General features: G+C 47.3%; 2 protein-coding genes across 4 annotated transcripts in view; one reads left to right on the plus strand and one right to left on the minus strand.

The window, feature by feature from the left end:
* coro7 (coronin 7) overlaps positions 1–17,500 on the plus strand; it is a 105,583-nt gene that overhangs the window by 52,650 nt on the left and 35,433 nt on the right. The window lies entirely within an intron of this gene.
* vasnb (vasorin b) overlaps positions 1–17,500 on the minus strand; it is a 24,525-nt gene that overhangs the window by 238 nt on the left and 6,787 nt on the right. The window contains exons 2-3 of the mRNA XM_027009130.3: positions 16,924–16,996; positions 1–6,190 (exon numbers count right to left, since the gene is read on the minus strand). The exon at positions 1–6,190 is cut by the window's left edge and continues 238 nt beyond it. Coding sequence (XP_026864931.2) covers positions 4,141–6,162 — 2,022 coding nt within the window. The 5' untranslated portion in view covers positions 6,163–6,190; positions 16,924–16,996 and the 3' untranslated portion in view covers positions 1–4,140. The remainder of the gene's footprint in view (positions 6,191–16,923; positions 16,997–17,500) is intronic.

A 17,500-nucleotide genomic window follows, 5' to 3' on the forward strand; every position in this document is an offset into this window, starting at 1 on the left:
AAAATTGCACTCATCAGAGAAGATGACCTTACTCCAGTCCTCTACTGACTAATCCTTATGGTCTTTTGCAAACTTCAGTCTGGCTCTTCTTTGCTTCTCATTGATGAAGGGCTTTTTTCTAGCTTTGCATGACTTCAGCCCTGCCTCCAGAAGCCTGTTTCGAACTGTCTCTCTGTGCAATTCACCCCAGCTGTTGCATGCCATTCTTTTTGTAGGTCACCTGATGTCATTTTACGGTTGTTAAGTGACATTTAAATGAGGTGGCGATTACCACGGTTGGTAGAGCGTCGTTTTCGATCTCTGCCAGTCTGTAGCCCTTGTTGTCTGAAATGTTTTTGCTGCTTGACCTTTTTCTTACAAACCGTAGTTTTCGAAATCTTCAAGATAGAAGCAACGTAACGCTCACTGTATCCCTCTGCCAGTAAAGCTACAATTGAATCCTTCTTTTCCTCATTAAGAACCTTTCTTTTCAACTCTTTTGGCATGGTCTGTAGCTGTATTTTGACTACACTTACGTTTTGGGTAGTCCTAGCACTGCTCTTTTATACACACTCACACTCACACACACACACACACACACACACACACACACACATATATATACACACAGTATAAAACCAAAGGAGTCAGATACAGCATTGAAATATATCAAGAACCAAAGTCCTCAAACAAAGGACGGAAGAAATTCTAAGAGGGCGATGACTGTTGTCACCCTGTGTTTTAACACAGCATCACAGCCCTCCGTACCACCACCCCCGGCACCCCAAACTAAAATTTGGAAGCAAAACCGGTTAAAAGAAAAAAAATGAGAGAGAGAGAGAGAGAGAGAGAGAGAGACAAAATAATGAGCAGGAAAAATATTTACTCAGCAGTAATTTTTGGTGGAATTTTTGGAAGATAATTTCTCTATAAAAATGGCAGTCCACATGGCTACAATAGCTCTTTGAGGAGCTCAGCTTGAGTAGTGGGTTTGGAACGGCGCCAGAGGGCCTGGGCTCTTCAGTTCTCAGAATAAAGAATGGCTGTTTCACTGAGTGCGAGAGAGGAGAGAAATGCACGCGCGCACGCACGCTCAGCTACCTGCCCACCGTCCACACACAGCGGCCAGTGTTTTGGGGGCCGGCTGGGATTGATGTGGTTGCGTAACAGGGGTTTAATTCTCACCATGGCTTCATTCCACTAGCCATGCCCAGTTATCTGTAGGTCCAGTTATTACAGGCCTCTGTTGTCAGCAGGTTTGGAAAGGTTGGAAGTAATGAGACAATTGATTGTAAGGAAGGTGAGTGGGACGAGTGGAGAGTAGAGGAAGGAGCGCAGTCTAAACGGTGTGTGTGTGGGGGGGGGGTCTGAGCGTGTGTTTATATGTGTATTATTTGTATGACATGGTTGGTCTCCTGCTAACAAATGGAAATCTTTTTTTTTTTGTCTGTTGGACAGCAGTGACCTGTTTTATGTGTTTGTGTTGTTAAGATGTTTGAACAACAGCAGTTTGCAGCTGGATTGTTGTATCTCTGCCAACCCTAGGAAGTGGTTCTTTGTGTGCTTGTGCATGCATGTGTGTGTGCGTGCGTGCGTGTGTGTGTGCGTGCGTGCGTGTGCGTGCATGTGTGCGTACATGCATATGCAGTCCATTAAGCTTCTCTATTTTGCTCCTGCCAGCTCTTAATGTGTGGGTGGTCAGTTATCAGTTATAAATATGCAAAAAATAAATATGTAAATACATATTCAAAATTGTAGTGAGTTACACACAGGAGTGGTGAAGGGTGTGTGTGTGTGTGTGTGAGAGAATATGCTTATTATATTTGGGCATGTGTTTCCCATCACTTTCTTCCATTGACCTCAGGTTTTTCCCCATAAATCAGAAGGCTGATACCTCACTCTAAATCCTAAACAGTGTCGTAAAAGTTTGCTGCGGGTGGTACTCTCACTAGCCCAGCGCGGAAGGCTAGTGCGGAGGCTAGCTCTCTCAGTAAAACAGCTTTAAAAGGCTAGTGCGGAGGCTAGCTCTCTCAGTAAAACAGCTTTAAAAGCCCAGAACTTGACGGTTAGAGAGCAAAAAACAAATATACAAAACTATGAGTCAGTTTGTGGCTTTTTTAAAGATTCAGACAGTGAGAGGCAGTTTACTCATGTTCAGGTAGTCTTACTGAGAACAATACACATGTTAATTTATGGCTTTTTAGTTTTAGTTTTTTGTGCTGATTTATTTAAACATTTGCAAGTTACAAATATACATACTTCTGAATAGACAGGACACACAAAAAAGAATTTCCCAAAATTAACAGGGAAAAATAGTCACAAACATATCGAAAATATTCAGGAATATTTCCAATGCTTCAAACCGTTAACACTCATGTTCCAGTTAGGATGCTCCCACCCACTGATAACTGTGCCATTCAGACGGCGTGTTGGACAAGGCTGTGTTTTCAAAAGCGGGCATTGCCATGATTGTCTAAAGCTTAATTGACCAAGTGCTGAAACAGTAATAGAGTTCCTCACAGAGGCCAAAGGGCACACTGTCTGCCTTCTCCCTGAGGCTCACAGGGAAGCTAAGCGAGGGTTAAGAATGATGACGTCCGCGACTGCGGCTTTTCCCTCAGCCCAAATCGCAGGGCTTATACTAAGCCTCTTGACTGTTGTGCACAATCTTTTGCTAAACAGATGTGGTGTATTGATGTGGGGGTTTGCCCAGTTTAAAACGCTTTTGTGTCTGGTGATACGTACTGGGTGGCATGCATGATGCTGTGTTTGTTCAGGTATTGGCCGATAGTCTTGATGTGTAGCTGCGTACCGCATCGTTCTGATTCTCGTTTGAGACGTTGGCTTAAGCTTGGGGAATGTTGTGTAAATCTTGATTGCATAAATTCTTCTTTTTCTCCCTCACTTCACATAGCGCCTTAGCTCAGTGACAGGACTCAGCAGAGCATGCCGTTCCCTTGCTAAATCTTGACTATGAGCATTTGAAACATATGAGCAAAGCTTGGCTAGACAACTGCTTAATGGTGGAGAGGTTAATTTTACCTGTAGGAAAAGTATTCACGTACTTTCCTACCCGTGCTATAGTACGAGTGCAGTGCCCAGGGGAAATAAATGATAAACGAAGCCGTAAAAAAGGCTTTAAGGCAAAGTTTCTGGTTTGCTTTTACGTGTGGTTTGAAGTACTTCATATGGCTACGTGTCTGAAGCAATGCTAAGTGTATCATGCTTCAGTGGGAATTTGAGTTTACTTTTGGAACTTCGGTTATCCTGATGAGCTGAACCTCCCCTATGTGTGAAGGAGACCAAAGAGTGAAGGAGATTTAGTTTCAAGGCTGCACAGACCTTCAACCACTTAAGACTGTCTGACATTTGTAGGGTAAAGCCTTTTACTGACTTGGCGGTACATTCGAGTTTTAATCTTCAAAGGTCTTAATCTCTTGGTTTTTTCCTGCTTATTAGTAGCAAGAAGTGAAGGAAAGAGGCCTGACAACAGTGATGTGTGTATAAAATACAGACAAAAATAGTAATACAGTAACAAAATATACAAGCTCACACAGAAGTGCTGACTTCATGTCTCACTAGCACAAGCCTGCCCAGCCTTAGCCGGTGGACGAGGGAAGCAGTCCACAGTTCATTTTCCAGCGCTGATGTTGGACATTTGCTCACAGCAAGTAACGCCTCTTGACTGTCACGCAGGTGCTACACAGCAAAACGTTGCCTAAAATTTGTTCAGTTTTTAATTTGGGGATAGCTGTTTCGCGGCAGTCTCAGTATGTCCCATATAAAGCTGCGTAATGCATCGAGAGGCACAGGTCAGATAGAGCTGGAGGATGTATTCACTAGGGAGACACGACTTGGTCTTTTAAATTCTGATAACATGCATCAGAGTCCTTCCAATGCTTTTAAGGTTTCCAAACTGATTATATTCATTAGAGGGTTCACAGTTCACGCTATGTTGTGCTGAATAATCGGGGTCAGTCAGTTGTGGTTACAACTGATGTGACTGAAGGCACATAAAGGGGTATAAAAAAGACTTTTTTTTTCCCCTAATTAAGGACTGACTTGCTGGTTTGTCCCCTTCGAGTAGGCATATAGACATTTGACCTGTTTTATTAAAAAGAGCCATGTAGTTTACGCATTAAAATAAAACAGCCTCCGATATCAAAAGTAAGATGGCTTTAAAGAGTTTGTGTTGTTGTTAGCAGTGTTGTGCTCCTGCATGAGCTGCACCTCGTAGTCCAGTGCACCATTCTGCACAACTGATGGAGTGAACAAACTCTCGGACTGTTTTTGGGGGAGGGTCCCATTGTCCAAGCCCGCCTTAACCCCCTCCAACTCCAGCTGTGAATGGTTACACTCCAGTTCTAGATGTGTTCGTTTCCTGTGCATGTAGCAAGCCACACCCACAGCAACAGCTACCAGCACCAACAGGAGAAGAATAGCCACTGCTGGCACGAGCGTCGTGGTGAGCTGTCGGTCCTCCATTCGTGCGGTGGCGGCCTGCTGGCTGGAAGTCCGCACCTCTGTGCACATGCTGTCCACATCACTGGGTTCACCCAGCGGACTAGCGCACACGGAGTACGTGGAATTGGGTTGGAGTCCGCGCAGCGTATACTCCGGGTAAGAGGCTGGTATATTGAGCTGCTTGGGGCGTTTATCTGCCCCCGAGAGGTTTCTGTAGGTCAGCCTGACCCCCCGGATGTATGGCCGCATCTCAATGTAGCGATGGAGGTCCAGCAGTATAGATGAGCTCTTCACGATCTGAGCAATGATCTCTGGCTCCATAGTAACTGTTGCTGTAGTGACATCCTCAGATGGAGGCGGGTCATCTTCGTTCTGGCAGTATTTCCCTGATGTCCCACGTGGACAAGTGCACTCATGGTGACCTTGACGGTCCACCCAACACGTGCCTCCGTTTAAGCAGATGTTAGACAGACACAAGCTAAACCTCACATCTAAGTCTGTAATGCTGCTGGGGGAAGCTGGGACTAGTGGTGGCAGGTCACTGCCAGCCTCCATCAATGGGTCATCGCTAGGCTTGAGAAGGGGAGTGGCGTGTGTCGTACTGTGCACAGTGGTGATCAAGGCAGGGGCCTGTGTGGTGGTCTTAAGCGTGCTGGTAGTGATGGTGGTAGTTGTGGGGCATCCGAAGTCCCGATGCTTCAGTCTCTCCAGAACCTCTCCTGCATTCCGTGGTGGAAAATGACAGCGTGTCTCCTCTGTCCTGCCCAGCTGGATCTGTTGGTCCCACAGCCAGCTGGGAAACCAAGCCATCGTGCAGAGGCAGTTAAATGGGTTCTCTGCAACAGTAAGTCTCTTGAGGTTAGGGAAAAGCTGAGTCATGCTCTCCGGCAGGCTCTGCAAACTGAGGTTGCTGATGTCCAGCTCCTGGAGCTCTGCCAGGTACCCAAAGTCTTCCCACCTCAGAGGACCCATGGGATTACCAGCCATACTGAGTATGACCAGGCCTCTTGCTTCCCGCAGTATAGGAGGAAAAGCATTTAGCTGGTTGTTCGAGATGTCCAGCTCATGCAGGTTCTTGAAGCTACCCAGGAGTTCCTCATTCAGGTTCTTTATCCCTAGTCCACCCAGCTTCAGTGACTCCAGTTTTGGGGTCTGAAGGTCAGTTGGCCCTGGGGAAGGAATCATATTCAACCGCAGGTCTAGCAGGAGCAGGCGGGGCATTTTGAGAGGAGGCAACATGGTCAGCTTGTTCCCCTGCAATTTTAGCTCAAGCAGCTGCTCCAGACCATCAAAGGCGGCAGGGTGGATGCTTGTTATGGCATTGTTATACAGATATAGCCTCTCCAGCAATTCCAGGCCGGCAAAGCTATCCTGGGAAATGTGATTAATTTGGTTAGACGAGAGGTCCAGGTTGCGGAGGGAAGTGAGCGTCTCAAACACGTGATTTGGCAGCTGAGTTATCTTGTTCTGACTTAAGTCTAGCAACTCCAGGTTCTCCAGCCCGATGAATTCATCCCGGTGCAGGCTCTCAATGCCATTCTGGAAGACATAGAGGTTTTTGGTCAGCGGCGGCACACCGGACGGCATGGTCGCGGCTCGGCGCTGGAAACAGATAATGGAGTCTGGGCTGGTACAAGCGCAGTCCTTGGGGCAGAAGCTGGCAAGGGCGAAAGGTGGCAGGAGGATGCAGACAAGCAGGGACAGCAGAAGGGGCTTCATGTCGCTGCTCTCACACACCCCTTAGAGCCTGAAATAAATAAAAAGACACGATCACGTAAATGACCTGTAAATGCTCACCTAATAAATACTAGGCTGCACTCTGAGTTATGATGCAGCAAGACTCAGGTTCAAGCACCTATATTTTGTAGAGCACTGACATATGTATTTATGCACAAAATATGGGCGAAGGTTATCATAAACACTAATAAACTAATTTGCTGTTAGCAAGACCAAACATTGTTCTTTATTCTTTAGAGTGAGAATCATGTTTAATGCTTACATTTAACATACATGTCTTTTTCCATCTCTTCAAAATCTCTTTAGGATCAGTCTCTTTAAAAACCTTTATTATGTAGCTAGATACACGGTCTACCGCTGCAACACAAACCAAGTAAACTGAGTAATTAAATGGTGACTTGTAATTCCATGAGCAGGAGGTAGTGCTGGTTATCTCTGGGCCTGCAGGGACTTTTCACAATGACTGTGACCCTCTTCCCATGTTATTTGTGTCAACATAAGATGATACTGTAGAGTACAATAGTGTGGATGCCTGAGTGCTGTTTTCAACTTTACATGGACTGTCACTTATTCTACACATTTCAGAAGCGTATTATACAAAAAACCAACACAAAGCTGAATCAACTGTCAACGTCATGATATGCAGAACTGGTAACGTGCAAAGAAGTGTGAAGAATGTGCGTCTTTATTGTTATATCTGTTGTTCTAATAGTATAGGTTAAATACTAGACCCAGATTACTGTCAGAGTCACAAAATAACCCATACCCAGAAACGTGGAGAAAACACTGCTCAGGAAAAAAAGGTCTGCAGTCAGCAATGTTGAAATGAAATCACTGGGCTCACCTGTGCTCAAACCAGACATGACCATAATCATGGACATTGGAAGAGAGAAAGAGACAGTCAGAATTTAAGATTCAGCCAAGAAAAGACGCCAGCTGAGCTGCGCTAAGGAAGCCGTTCATCATTCTTTAGTAGGAGATTAATCATGAGAGTTAGTAGATTTGAAATGTACAGAGGAGACTGTTCCTTATCTCTCAGGACTGTGCGTGTGGGTGTGTGTGGTGGGGGTTTAAATCTGAAGTTCATTTTGAGGTGAAGCTCTCTTTTATTGGAGAGTACTCAGACAACCCGAGAACCATAATTTTCAGCCCTTTGAAAACATGTCATGAAGGCAAAATGGCCTGATTTCTGATTTATTTTCTGGTGTTTTCGTTCTTTGTTTCCTTTATTACTGACTGATGTTAATGAGGAATACGTGTAAAGGCATATTTCACACACTGCTGTAATGGAAACTTTTGACACTTAAATACTTTGGGGTCAGTGTGGTCTTATTAGAGAGACACCTGTAGATGCAAATGCATTTTGGTAGTTATTTGACACCTTACCTGGTTTCTGTTAGGAGGGTAAACTGTTTGCCAGGTTTAGTTTCCCCAGCATGCTATTAAAGTGCATTCTGTGCTGTGGGAGCTGTTTAAGGGGATGGTTATAAAGGTTTCAACCTTGGTGAAAACCTCCAGCTCTCTCATGGCTTCATCTTTGCTTCTCCCTCTGTCACTGACTAGCACACCTTAAACCCTCAGGCCCATTAATCATTTAGAATAATATAATCCACTGATTCTGTTTGTTTGTTTGTTTCTTACAACCTCTGCAGTCGTTGAACAATTCCTTTTGAATAGTTTGTGGTTTGTCTCTGTGATTAACCTAAGAAAGAAAAATAACTTTATTTGTTTTGTCTAAATTTATCATGTCAAGCTGCAATAACAAGACAACAGTCAGGGTTTTTGCTAAAGTCTAAGTATTGTCAAGACCTTTCACTTGTATTATCTTATATCCAAGCCTATTCCCACAGTTCATCTAGTAGCTTCTGTTAGACTCTGATATCAGGCCCATGTACTTGCAAAAGGAAGTACGGCATTAATGTGTTCACTGCTGTAATGCCTCTTAGCACTGGAGGTTACCTGAGGAGATCAGGTCCCATGAGTCACGTTCTAAATAGACAAGTTGAACGGCAGTAGTGGATCATAGCTCAACTACCAAGAAGGATGTCCAAAAGGAACAGAGCCAGTTTGGGCATTTTGCTTTCTGTGTCTCCTTAGCCTTAATTCACCGGCAGTGATGTAACCTTTCTCCTCTGAAAGCAGGTTTAGTTGCAAGTATGCCCAAACAAAAATTGTGGGCGACTGCCAAACTGTCAAAGACTCTTACACATGGCCTCTGGTGTTTTTTTTGACAATCTGCCTGTTACCATTTAATAATGCTTCTCCTGGACATGGGACTAAAGGAAATGCCTGAAACGTCATGGCCAAGGAAGGAGATCAAATAAAGAGCAAAGGGTCAGAGGGAGGCCAGCCCAGTGTGTTAGGGTATCACCCAGTATCCCCTGGGGCTGGAGTCCCAGGCCTTACAAGGTCTGAGGTGGTATCATTCTGGTGGAGTGGGTCCGTTTTTAAATGCATGCCTGCCACAGTCAAGGAATGATGTTGATCGTTGAGATCTTAATGACTTTTCAGGGTCATTGCAAGAATGGTGCAAGTCACTATCGATCAAATCTCATGTACCAAATTGCCACTCACGCAAAGACACTTTACTAGAGTAATAAATTACCATAGGAATTCTGATAACCAACACATGGGCAGAGAAACTGCTGATCTGTGGTCAGTGACCTATGAAGCGCAGGAAGCCTAATTAGTTTTATTGCCTAACTGGTTTTATTGCAGGTGCTGCTGGAAAACTCACATTGGAACCAGACAATGCAGATAAGACAACAAGCAGAACACACTGCGTTACGGTCAGTTAGTCTCCCAGGGGCATGGGTCATTGTTGTCCTATGCTGCTTGGCTTTCTGAGTACCGTGGGAATTTACTCAACTGAATTAATTTGACTTTATTACTTTGTAGAGACAACTGCGTGCATGCCATTTTGGGAGGAGAGCTTCTATAAATGAACACTGTAGAACATGACTAAGAGCTGTTGACATCTTTCAAGAGCAGTTGAGAATACGAACACTTGTTTGGAAGGAATAGAGCATAATGTGTTGGCTCAAGGAACGGTGCAAAGAAATGAGATTCAAGCCACAAGGAAGTTTGTGTAGGCGAGGGAGAAAAAGGCAAAAACAGACCCAGCTGGAGAAAAAGATGGCTGCTGCTTCTCCTGTAGCCGACCCGCAGGGTAAAACAGCGCAATGTGAGAAAGGAGAAAGACCAGCTGAGCACAAAGTGAAAGCTGGAGGAGGTGAGCAGAGAAGCAGAAACAAAAAAGCATCCATGATGGCGCCCTAGTTTGGAGGGCAAGGTCCATTTCTGACCACAGCTTACCACAGGGAGGCCCGGATCGAGCGTTTAAAAGGCTGCTCGACCTGGGCGGAATCCTTCTTGATCCATAGAGTGCAGCGGTTGGTGTGTGGGGACACCCGTCTGCGACGTTCTGTCCTATCAGAAGTGATGAAATTCAGACGTAGAAGAAGGTGGTGGAAAGAGTGGGGGTTGCAGGACCCCCAGGACCTTCTGAGAATATGCAGGATCAGGGGAAGGGCCCAGATGGATGGAGGCATGTGTCTGGCAAAGGAACTTGAGGGGGGAGTTCTTGAAAAAAGATAGCGGGCCGGGTGTTTTGTTTGAAAACAGTGATTTCATCCTTTTTCTGTTTACACTTCCTCGTTTTCTTGCCTCTTTTCTTTCTCTCTTATATTTAATATTTGTAAAGAGAGACATCCACATCAGCAGTATAGAGTAAGAGTCATTCTCAGTCCACAGACAGAAACGTTTTCAGTGCAGAGACAACCATTCTCAGTCTAGAGGCAGAGCTCAGGCTGATTCCAGATAACCCCCTGCGTTACCTTGCAGTTCAGCTCCCCTTCTCTTGCTTTTTGTTGCAGCCAGAGCCTCTTATCGTCCACCAAATGAGGACCACCTCCTAGGATTGACTTCAAATCTCCCTTCCCTAGTTGTGCTGAGTGACTTCTAACTGTAGGGGTTTGAACTTAAGTGCCTGTGCATTATGGGCCAGGGGGACAAAGCACAAAGGGAGTGTAGACTTGTCAGGTCTACGTGATGAGGCTGTCATTTGGTCCAGGCGCCAAGATTTGGCTTAGTCTTTCAGCTTTGTAATTTCCTCCTGTCTCCCCCCATACCGTCTCTGTTTAAACATTCTTGGGATGTGCGGTGGCTGAGTTTGAAGGGCTTATCTTAATAATAATTTCTCCTAAGTGCCAAGGGTCCTTTTCAGGGCAGCTTCAGAATTTTAGCAAACTAATGACTAACCAGACAGAGGATGTCTCACTTTATTCTCCCTTTCATCATTAAACTATTGTTATAACATCTGGTCCTCTGCATAGCTTGGGATAAATTTCACTATATTATTAAGAGAGCTATATTCACTGCCGAAACTGAGCTGCTGTTTCAAGCGGTGGGCTGCCGTCATACAGGAACCATCTTGCATAAAGCTTTTACCAGAGAGACATGGTGAGTACAAAAGGAGAAAACCAAAGATGAGCTGTAAGAATCTTTCTTTGTTTTTTGTTTTTTGTTTTTAAGATTCCACTCCTTATCTCCTTGGCTTTCTTTTGAAAACCTGAAGGTAAAAGAAAAACAAGAATGAGGGAAAGAGAAAAAAGAAAGACTTTGCCAGCAGCAGAGGAAGTGAGCAAGACCAGGAGTTGACTCTTGTGAAGTGAAGTGGGCCATAGCAATTAGAGTCACAAGAGCCATGTCAAGAGTCCTTATATTCCCCAGAGGGCCTGGGCACTGAACATGGGGCGCAGAGACAGCTGGGGGTCCAGACTGTGTAAGGAGGGCTGTGAAGGGAGGTTAGAAAAGGGTCACTAAGCTAGCCCTTACGCGAGAGGTAGGAGTGAGCGAACCACGCATGGCTCTTTGTTATTGGGCAACTAGTCCCCCGGGTGAAGAATGTCGCCACTGCCGAAAAGCCTAGGTACCCTAGAGCGAGTACCCTAGAATGTCCCAGTGAAAGACCACAGCAGACTCCCTGATGCACCCCTATCTGAAAGCTCCCCAGGACCACTGCCTCCCCCCACCTCTGGGCCACAGCTGGGCCCCATTACCCACAATGCATCACCACCACAACCACAACCCCCCTACCATCCTTCAACATGACAGTGCAGGGCCGTAAAACAAAGCGCCATGGCAGCATGAACGCGCGAGAGATCAGGAGAAACGGGCACAGTTAAGACAAGGAAGATTTAAAGACGCTGTCAACATCTCGCTGTCAACATCTCGCTGTCGACAATTCACTGTCAACAACTTCAACCATGTCAGATATGTTAACTATGAAACTGCTGTGGGAGTTGAAATGTCAGATATGTTTTACTGAGGTAACACTATGGTATTTGGAGCGAAACTTTGGAGCAAAACTGTTATTGACTGCTGGTGTTACTTGTTCAGTTTTCCACATAAAATCTAGATTTTGCTGTAAAGCCTTTAAAGGATCAGTGTATCTCTGAATATTGAGGCCATGCTCATATGTTTTACAGCCTGAGAGGAATGAAACAAAGCATAGTAGGTCATCTGTGTGTCGGTGACTGTTCTCTGTGAATAATGTACTGTATGGACCTGAAGGAATTCCACAATGCAACCTGGAGGATTGGTTTCAGGCATCACGCAGATGTGAAATGCCTTAGTGACAGCTGCACTCTTTCTGATGGTCATGTCTGGGCAGTTACTTGACTTGTTAGACAGAAACGAGTTTATATTTTGTTCCACCTCTGCTCTCATTCAAAGGTGAACATGCCATAAGATCCAGATTCCATTGGTCATGTGGCAGTAAGCAACAACTGTAAATCAAGGCTGGCACACATGTCAGTGAGCATCTAAGAGCCTGGCAGCTTTGAAGTGGATGGGATGGGGGGCAGAGGCACTTTATGTGAACACTTTATCTGATACACTTATGCCCAAGCACAAGAAAAGCCATCTCTGTTCTTGAGTGATTGATGCCCATGGGTTTTTTGTTTGTTGTTGTTTTTTAATTGACTTCGAAAATGCAGGCATGTGGAGCAGATGTCAGTCTCTCCCTTTTTCTGTTGTCTCCTTCTTGCTGTCCTGGGAGACTGAACATTTGTGATGTTTTTTATATAAACATTTAAGACTGGGATTGAAGCAGCTGCCACCAGGACAACGTAAGGGCATCGCCATTTTACCATGTGCTGTGGAGAAGACAAAGACAAGGCTGTGGGAGCGTGTGGCTCTGTAAAGCAGACCTCAACTGTGTGAGGATGTTGTGCTGTGAAAGTAAAGTCTTGGTGTGGTTTGAAGTCAGCAGCTTCTACTGCACATAAAGGGTATCATATTTGATGGACATTGGCTGTTGCCAGTAGCAGTGGCCGCTGTAGAGTCAGAGGATCTGAATAGGCTTTTTAAAGGCCAGCGCTCCTAAGATGAACGCACTGAATGTGATATGTCTTTGCTGCACTGGTGATAACCATCTCAGCCTGCCAGCTCAGTCCACCCTTCTGAAGCCGCCTGATAACAAGGCAACAAAGCATGCAATGGGTTTAGTTGTCTAAACCCCCATCTGGTGTCAGTGGAACACTTTTGTACCTCTGCATGTCAGCAGGGGCCAAACCCACGTTCCCCTTTTGTTTGAGCTACACTTAGGCGACACAGCGGGGGGTTGAGGGTGGGGGGTAGCCACGTTAGCTGCAGGTATGCACAGGTAGGGTTTCATAGGCAGGTGCTCTGAGCATGTCACTGCTCTCTCCCTGCGGGGTGCACCGCAACTCGACACCTGTGGCGTGTGTCGCACGCCTGCCACTGGCCCTGCCAGACGGGGCTCCGGGGATGGGAGGCACCCGGAGTGGAGCGGAAGAGCTGCACATGGCCCTCCTCAGGAACACAGGGACTCTTGGACAGCTGGGCCTTTTCAAAAGCCTTAAGGATACGTCTCTTTCCTCCTTTGTTGTCAGGGGGATTAGGAAAGGCCAGACATTGCGCCTCTGAATAGTCTGACAGCAAAGACACACACGGTTGGCTCTGGGTCCTCCTTCAGCATGGGTCTATCTGTGGTCTGCTTTAATGAAGCCAGCTCAGGGAGACAGCGTGCAGGGATCCATCTCTAACACAAAGCCCTACTATCGTTCCCCTCCACATCAGTCAACACTAAGGAATACTTCATTTAGATTAGCTCCACATGTGATACCTTTCAGAAAACTCAAATACAGAATGTCAATGTTGTTCTGCATTCAATTTGAGACATTTCCTCCCAAGATTAGTTTAACTCACTTCAGTGCAGGGACACAGTTGTCTTTTACAAAAGGTTTAAGATCTATGGAGAGAAGCACCAAAGGTCAGAGGTCTCCCAAAGGTCAGAGGCCACCCTGCTCTCCTTAAGTCACCCCTTAACCACGAACCACGCGGGACAGCAAGCAGCCATGTTCGACCTGCCTAGCGTCTCTCCTCGGCTAACTGAGAACGCGACGGGTATGGAGAGATGCCTGTGTGCCCGCGGTTTTTCCCACTCCTCACATCTGTCTGGCTTCAGGGAATTAGCTGCTAGTGCTAGTAGGTGCAGCAAAATTCGTGGGGCTCGAGCTGCGAGTCCAAGGCCAAGATGGAGTGGTTTATGCATAGAGGGAAGCTCACAGCCCATGCCGGAACGCCGGAAGAGCGCAGAGGGAAGGGAAATGCAGTGCAACAGTATGGTACAGAGCCGGCAGCTGCTCCAGCTGCAGGCGCTTAAACACGAGCAGGAGGATGGAGGGAACAGCCAAGCAGGAAAGATGATGCAAACGTCCGCAGAGAGCCGGCAACCGTCCTGGAATTTTCATTTCTGCCGGCCGGGGGAGGCCGAGCCGACTCGCCCGCGTGGTCATTTATCATTACAGAGGGAGTACGCACGTGTGTACGCGTGTGTTTGTGCGTTGTCTTTGTGCACGTCATTCTTTCCTCATGTGATTCATCGGTATGTGTGAGCACGCGTTTGGACCGGCTCGCCCAGTTCTGCCGTGCTGATATGCAGAGAGGCACACACTTCAGCCCTCATTCCAGCTACTCTTATCATTTTACCCTTGTTGCCATCGCCACAGCCCTCCCGGGTCATCTTATGGGGGTACCGCAAGATGACAGGAATATACCTTTCCGTCTCTCTGACACAACTTCACAAGTTACCACCTCTAGACCCCCCATGACCGGAATGTTTGGAAAATTCCAGACCTGTAAGAAAACCTCCTTCACTCAGGCACGCCACTGTCACCTGTGCGGCGTGATTAACACATTCTCGTCCATTCCGCCAGTCCGAACACAGGCATGCACACAGAGTCTCTCCATACAGGAATGGCGAGAATGAGAGGAATTCTCAAACGCCTCACACGTACCGCTGCGTTTCTCGCTGCCGTCCGCGGCGAGGGCTCGAGGCCAGGTCTGCTCTTCTCGGCCAGTCGCCCGCCAAGAGGGGCCGGCCGCCCCGCTCCGTCCCAGCAGACCGAGCACAGACAAGCAGGACGAGGGCTGATAAAAGTGGGCCAACCGCCAGCCGCTGAAACCTATATGCTAGCGCTGCGCTGACAATGTTCATCTTTGTTGTGTGGCGAAGTAGACGCACGCACACACCAGTGCGCGTGCCGCTGGGCAACTCGCAGGTGTAACTGGATCGCCTGCATACTTCTTTAGCTATCTGTGTGTATAAACCTTACTTCTGGCTTCCTCTTTTCCTTACCGGAGTGTTTGCTAAGAACGTCCCTCTCATCAGTCTCGGGTGAGGGCGGTATTAAGATGTAAGCAAGAAGTGCAGCGGTTGAAAGTTTAAAGAAGAGGAGAGGCCACAGTACTGCACAGATATCAGCTTAGAGAGGAACACTCAGAAACCAACATTACTAACACCAAAGGAACACTAATAGGGCTTTATGCAAATGTAATTATGCTAATTCATGCCCTTTCAAGTTTATATTAGATTTTACACATTAGATTTTGTCCGTACCCTCCACCCCACAGCTATCAGTCACTCTTGTGCTCTTCGCCACACGCTTCCTCTAACGTCCTGCCTGCTAAACGTCCTGTAGCACCAGCAAGTAGGACTAACCACAGACGTGTGACTGCTGCGCTCATGATTATAGAGCGTGCATGCAGTTTGTGACAGCTTTTTACGGCATAGCATCTTTCCTCACGCTTGCCGATTGTCATGTGGTTTGCACTATGACTGGCCATTGGTGGCGTACCTGTTTTACTGGCTTCCTGCGTTCTGCCGTTTGTGATCCTTCAAGTCGAGCAGCCCAGGGGGCATTTTCCTTTGAAACACACGCGCGCATGCAAGTACAAACACAGGTGAAAGACAAACAGAACAACACGATCCTTTTCGATTTGGCTTGTATGCTATAAAACATGCGGCATTTGCCCGCTCGCTTCTCATTGGGTGCGGGCCAAGAAGTCCTCACAGCAAGTCTGCTTCCCGCCATAGACTCACTCGGCGCGAGGCGCTCTCCCTCTGCTGACACCCACCCACCAGCGTTTGTGCCTTTGCACTTCAGTGCTCTCATTACAGAGCATGATGGGAAGCCACCAACATCCACCCAGTCTCACGCGCCATGTGCTAAACACACAGCCTTGGCACTTTAAAGGGCGCCGGGAATTCAATTTGTGCCGTCCCACGGGTCCCGTCATGGCCGCTCATCTGTCAGCATGCTGGGATGAGCCCTTTGTTGTGGTCTGGGTGAAGGGGCCAGTCCTGCAGCACTGTGCATGCATGAGCGGGATCCATCACAGATCCACCCCACCAGCCCACGCCCCCTCACCTTTAATGCTCATGTTTTAATAACTGTTTATGATTTACCGCAAATGCTTCTGAGGACTCGCTTAGCAACCAGCTCACATCCGACAACATAGGCTGTGTGTGTGTGTTTGAGGGAATGCTTGTGCATGTGTATATTTATATAGGAGCACACTCAGAGGCTTAGCTTAAAACAAACACGAGCAGGATGTCCCTGTGTGCTGTGGTTTTAGGCCGCGCTGCTCTGGCGGTGATATGAAACGCTGAGCTTAAAGACGAGACCCAGACTGTCCACACGCATGCGGAGCCGAGGACCGGGCTATGCGCCTTCAAATAAGGAAATGGGCATATGGAGAAATCTGTATATCTGTGGCTGTGTGTGTGTGTGTCCTGCTGCCCTGGTGTGTGAGTGTAAGGGGTTAGAGGAGTCGTAGGGTCATTAGTGGCCGTGCTACTGCCATATACAGCTGGATTAATGCTTCGGCTGCAGGGGGGAGGAGAGCAGAGCTCAAGCACTGGACCTGAGCTTTATAGTTTAGTAACCCCGTAGGCCATACAATAGTGGACAACACACACACTCTTGACCACTACAAAGTGCTAAAGGGCCTGACTGCAGGAGCACACACACACACACACACACACACACACGCACACACACACACACACACACACACACACACACATACACACACCCATAGCAATTTCCCTGCCCACACCTGCCCTGATGCACTGTAAGCAGTTGGACTGCATCCCCCTCAGTGGCCCTCTCTCGGGCCCCTGTGTGGAGCCCCCCCTGCGGACCCCGCCCCTACCCCTGGGCATGTTTGCACATGATGCTGCTTCAATCCAACATTTTTGTTAACCACTGTGTTAGCAGTTATTGTTTTAGTAAAGGCCCCTAGTCTGTGATGCTGTTATCCTTTTGTCATTGAAAGGTCTTGAAATGCCAAAAGACAGTGTTCTTTTACGAACTATTGACGTGCTAATGGCGCGGTCTGTGGGCGCTCGGTGCCTCAGTGGTCTTCACTCACCAGGCCGTGGTTCTCCTCCCTCTGTCCGGTCGTCCTCAGGTGCCTCTACTCTCCGCTAAGTCCTCTGCTGCGCCTGAAAGCAAACGAGGAGAGTGAGTGAATGAAAGGAGTGGGTGCGCGTGCGCGCGTGTGTGTGTGAGACCGCATAAAGAACACCAGAACGCACGCAGGGCATCCGGGTCAGACGAGACCACACACACCTCCCTCCTTCCCTGCCTGCGTCTTTCCACCATACTTTGAACGTGTCCTTCTTTCCTGCTGTGTCAGGGCCCTGGCCTCCCTCCACAGGCCTCGTCAGAAGGCTCTTCGCTGGTACAGGGGTGTGTGTGTCCACTGTCATCAGCACCTAGCACTCTCCCTAAAGGTCTGGGGCTCGGAGCCGTGCCTTCCCTTTAGCTCCCCACGGCCTCGTTAACGAAGAGGACGATGGCTGAATGGTGGCAAACCCATCAACCAGGCACAGTACTGATTTTAATTTTCAGTGCGGAGACCACAAAAACAGCAGTTATTTTGACTGTAAAATGATACGTGCTGTAACATGTTTGCACTCTCTGATAGGCTTTGTATGCAAATGTGC

The sequence above is a fragment of the Electrophorus electricus genome, chromosome 3 (genome assembly GCF_041902795.1).
Source record: "Electrophorus electricus isolate QZ-2024a chromosome 3, ASM4190279v1, whole genome shotgun sequence".
Classification (NCBI taxonomy): domain Eukaryota; kingdom Metazoa; phylum Chordata; class Actinopteri; order Gymnotiformes; family Gymnotidae; genus Electrophorus; species Electrophorus electricus.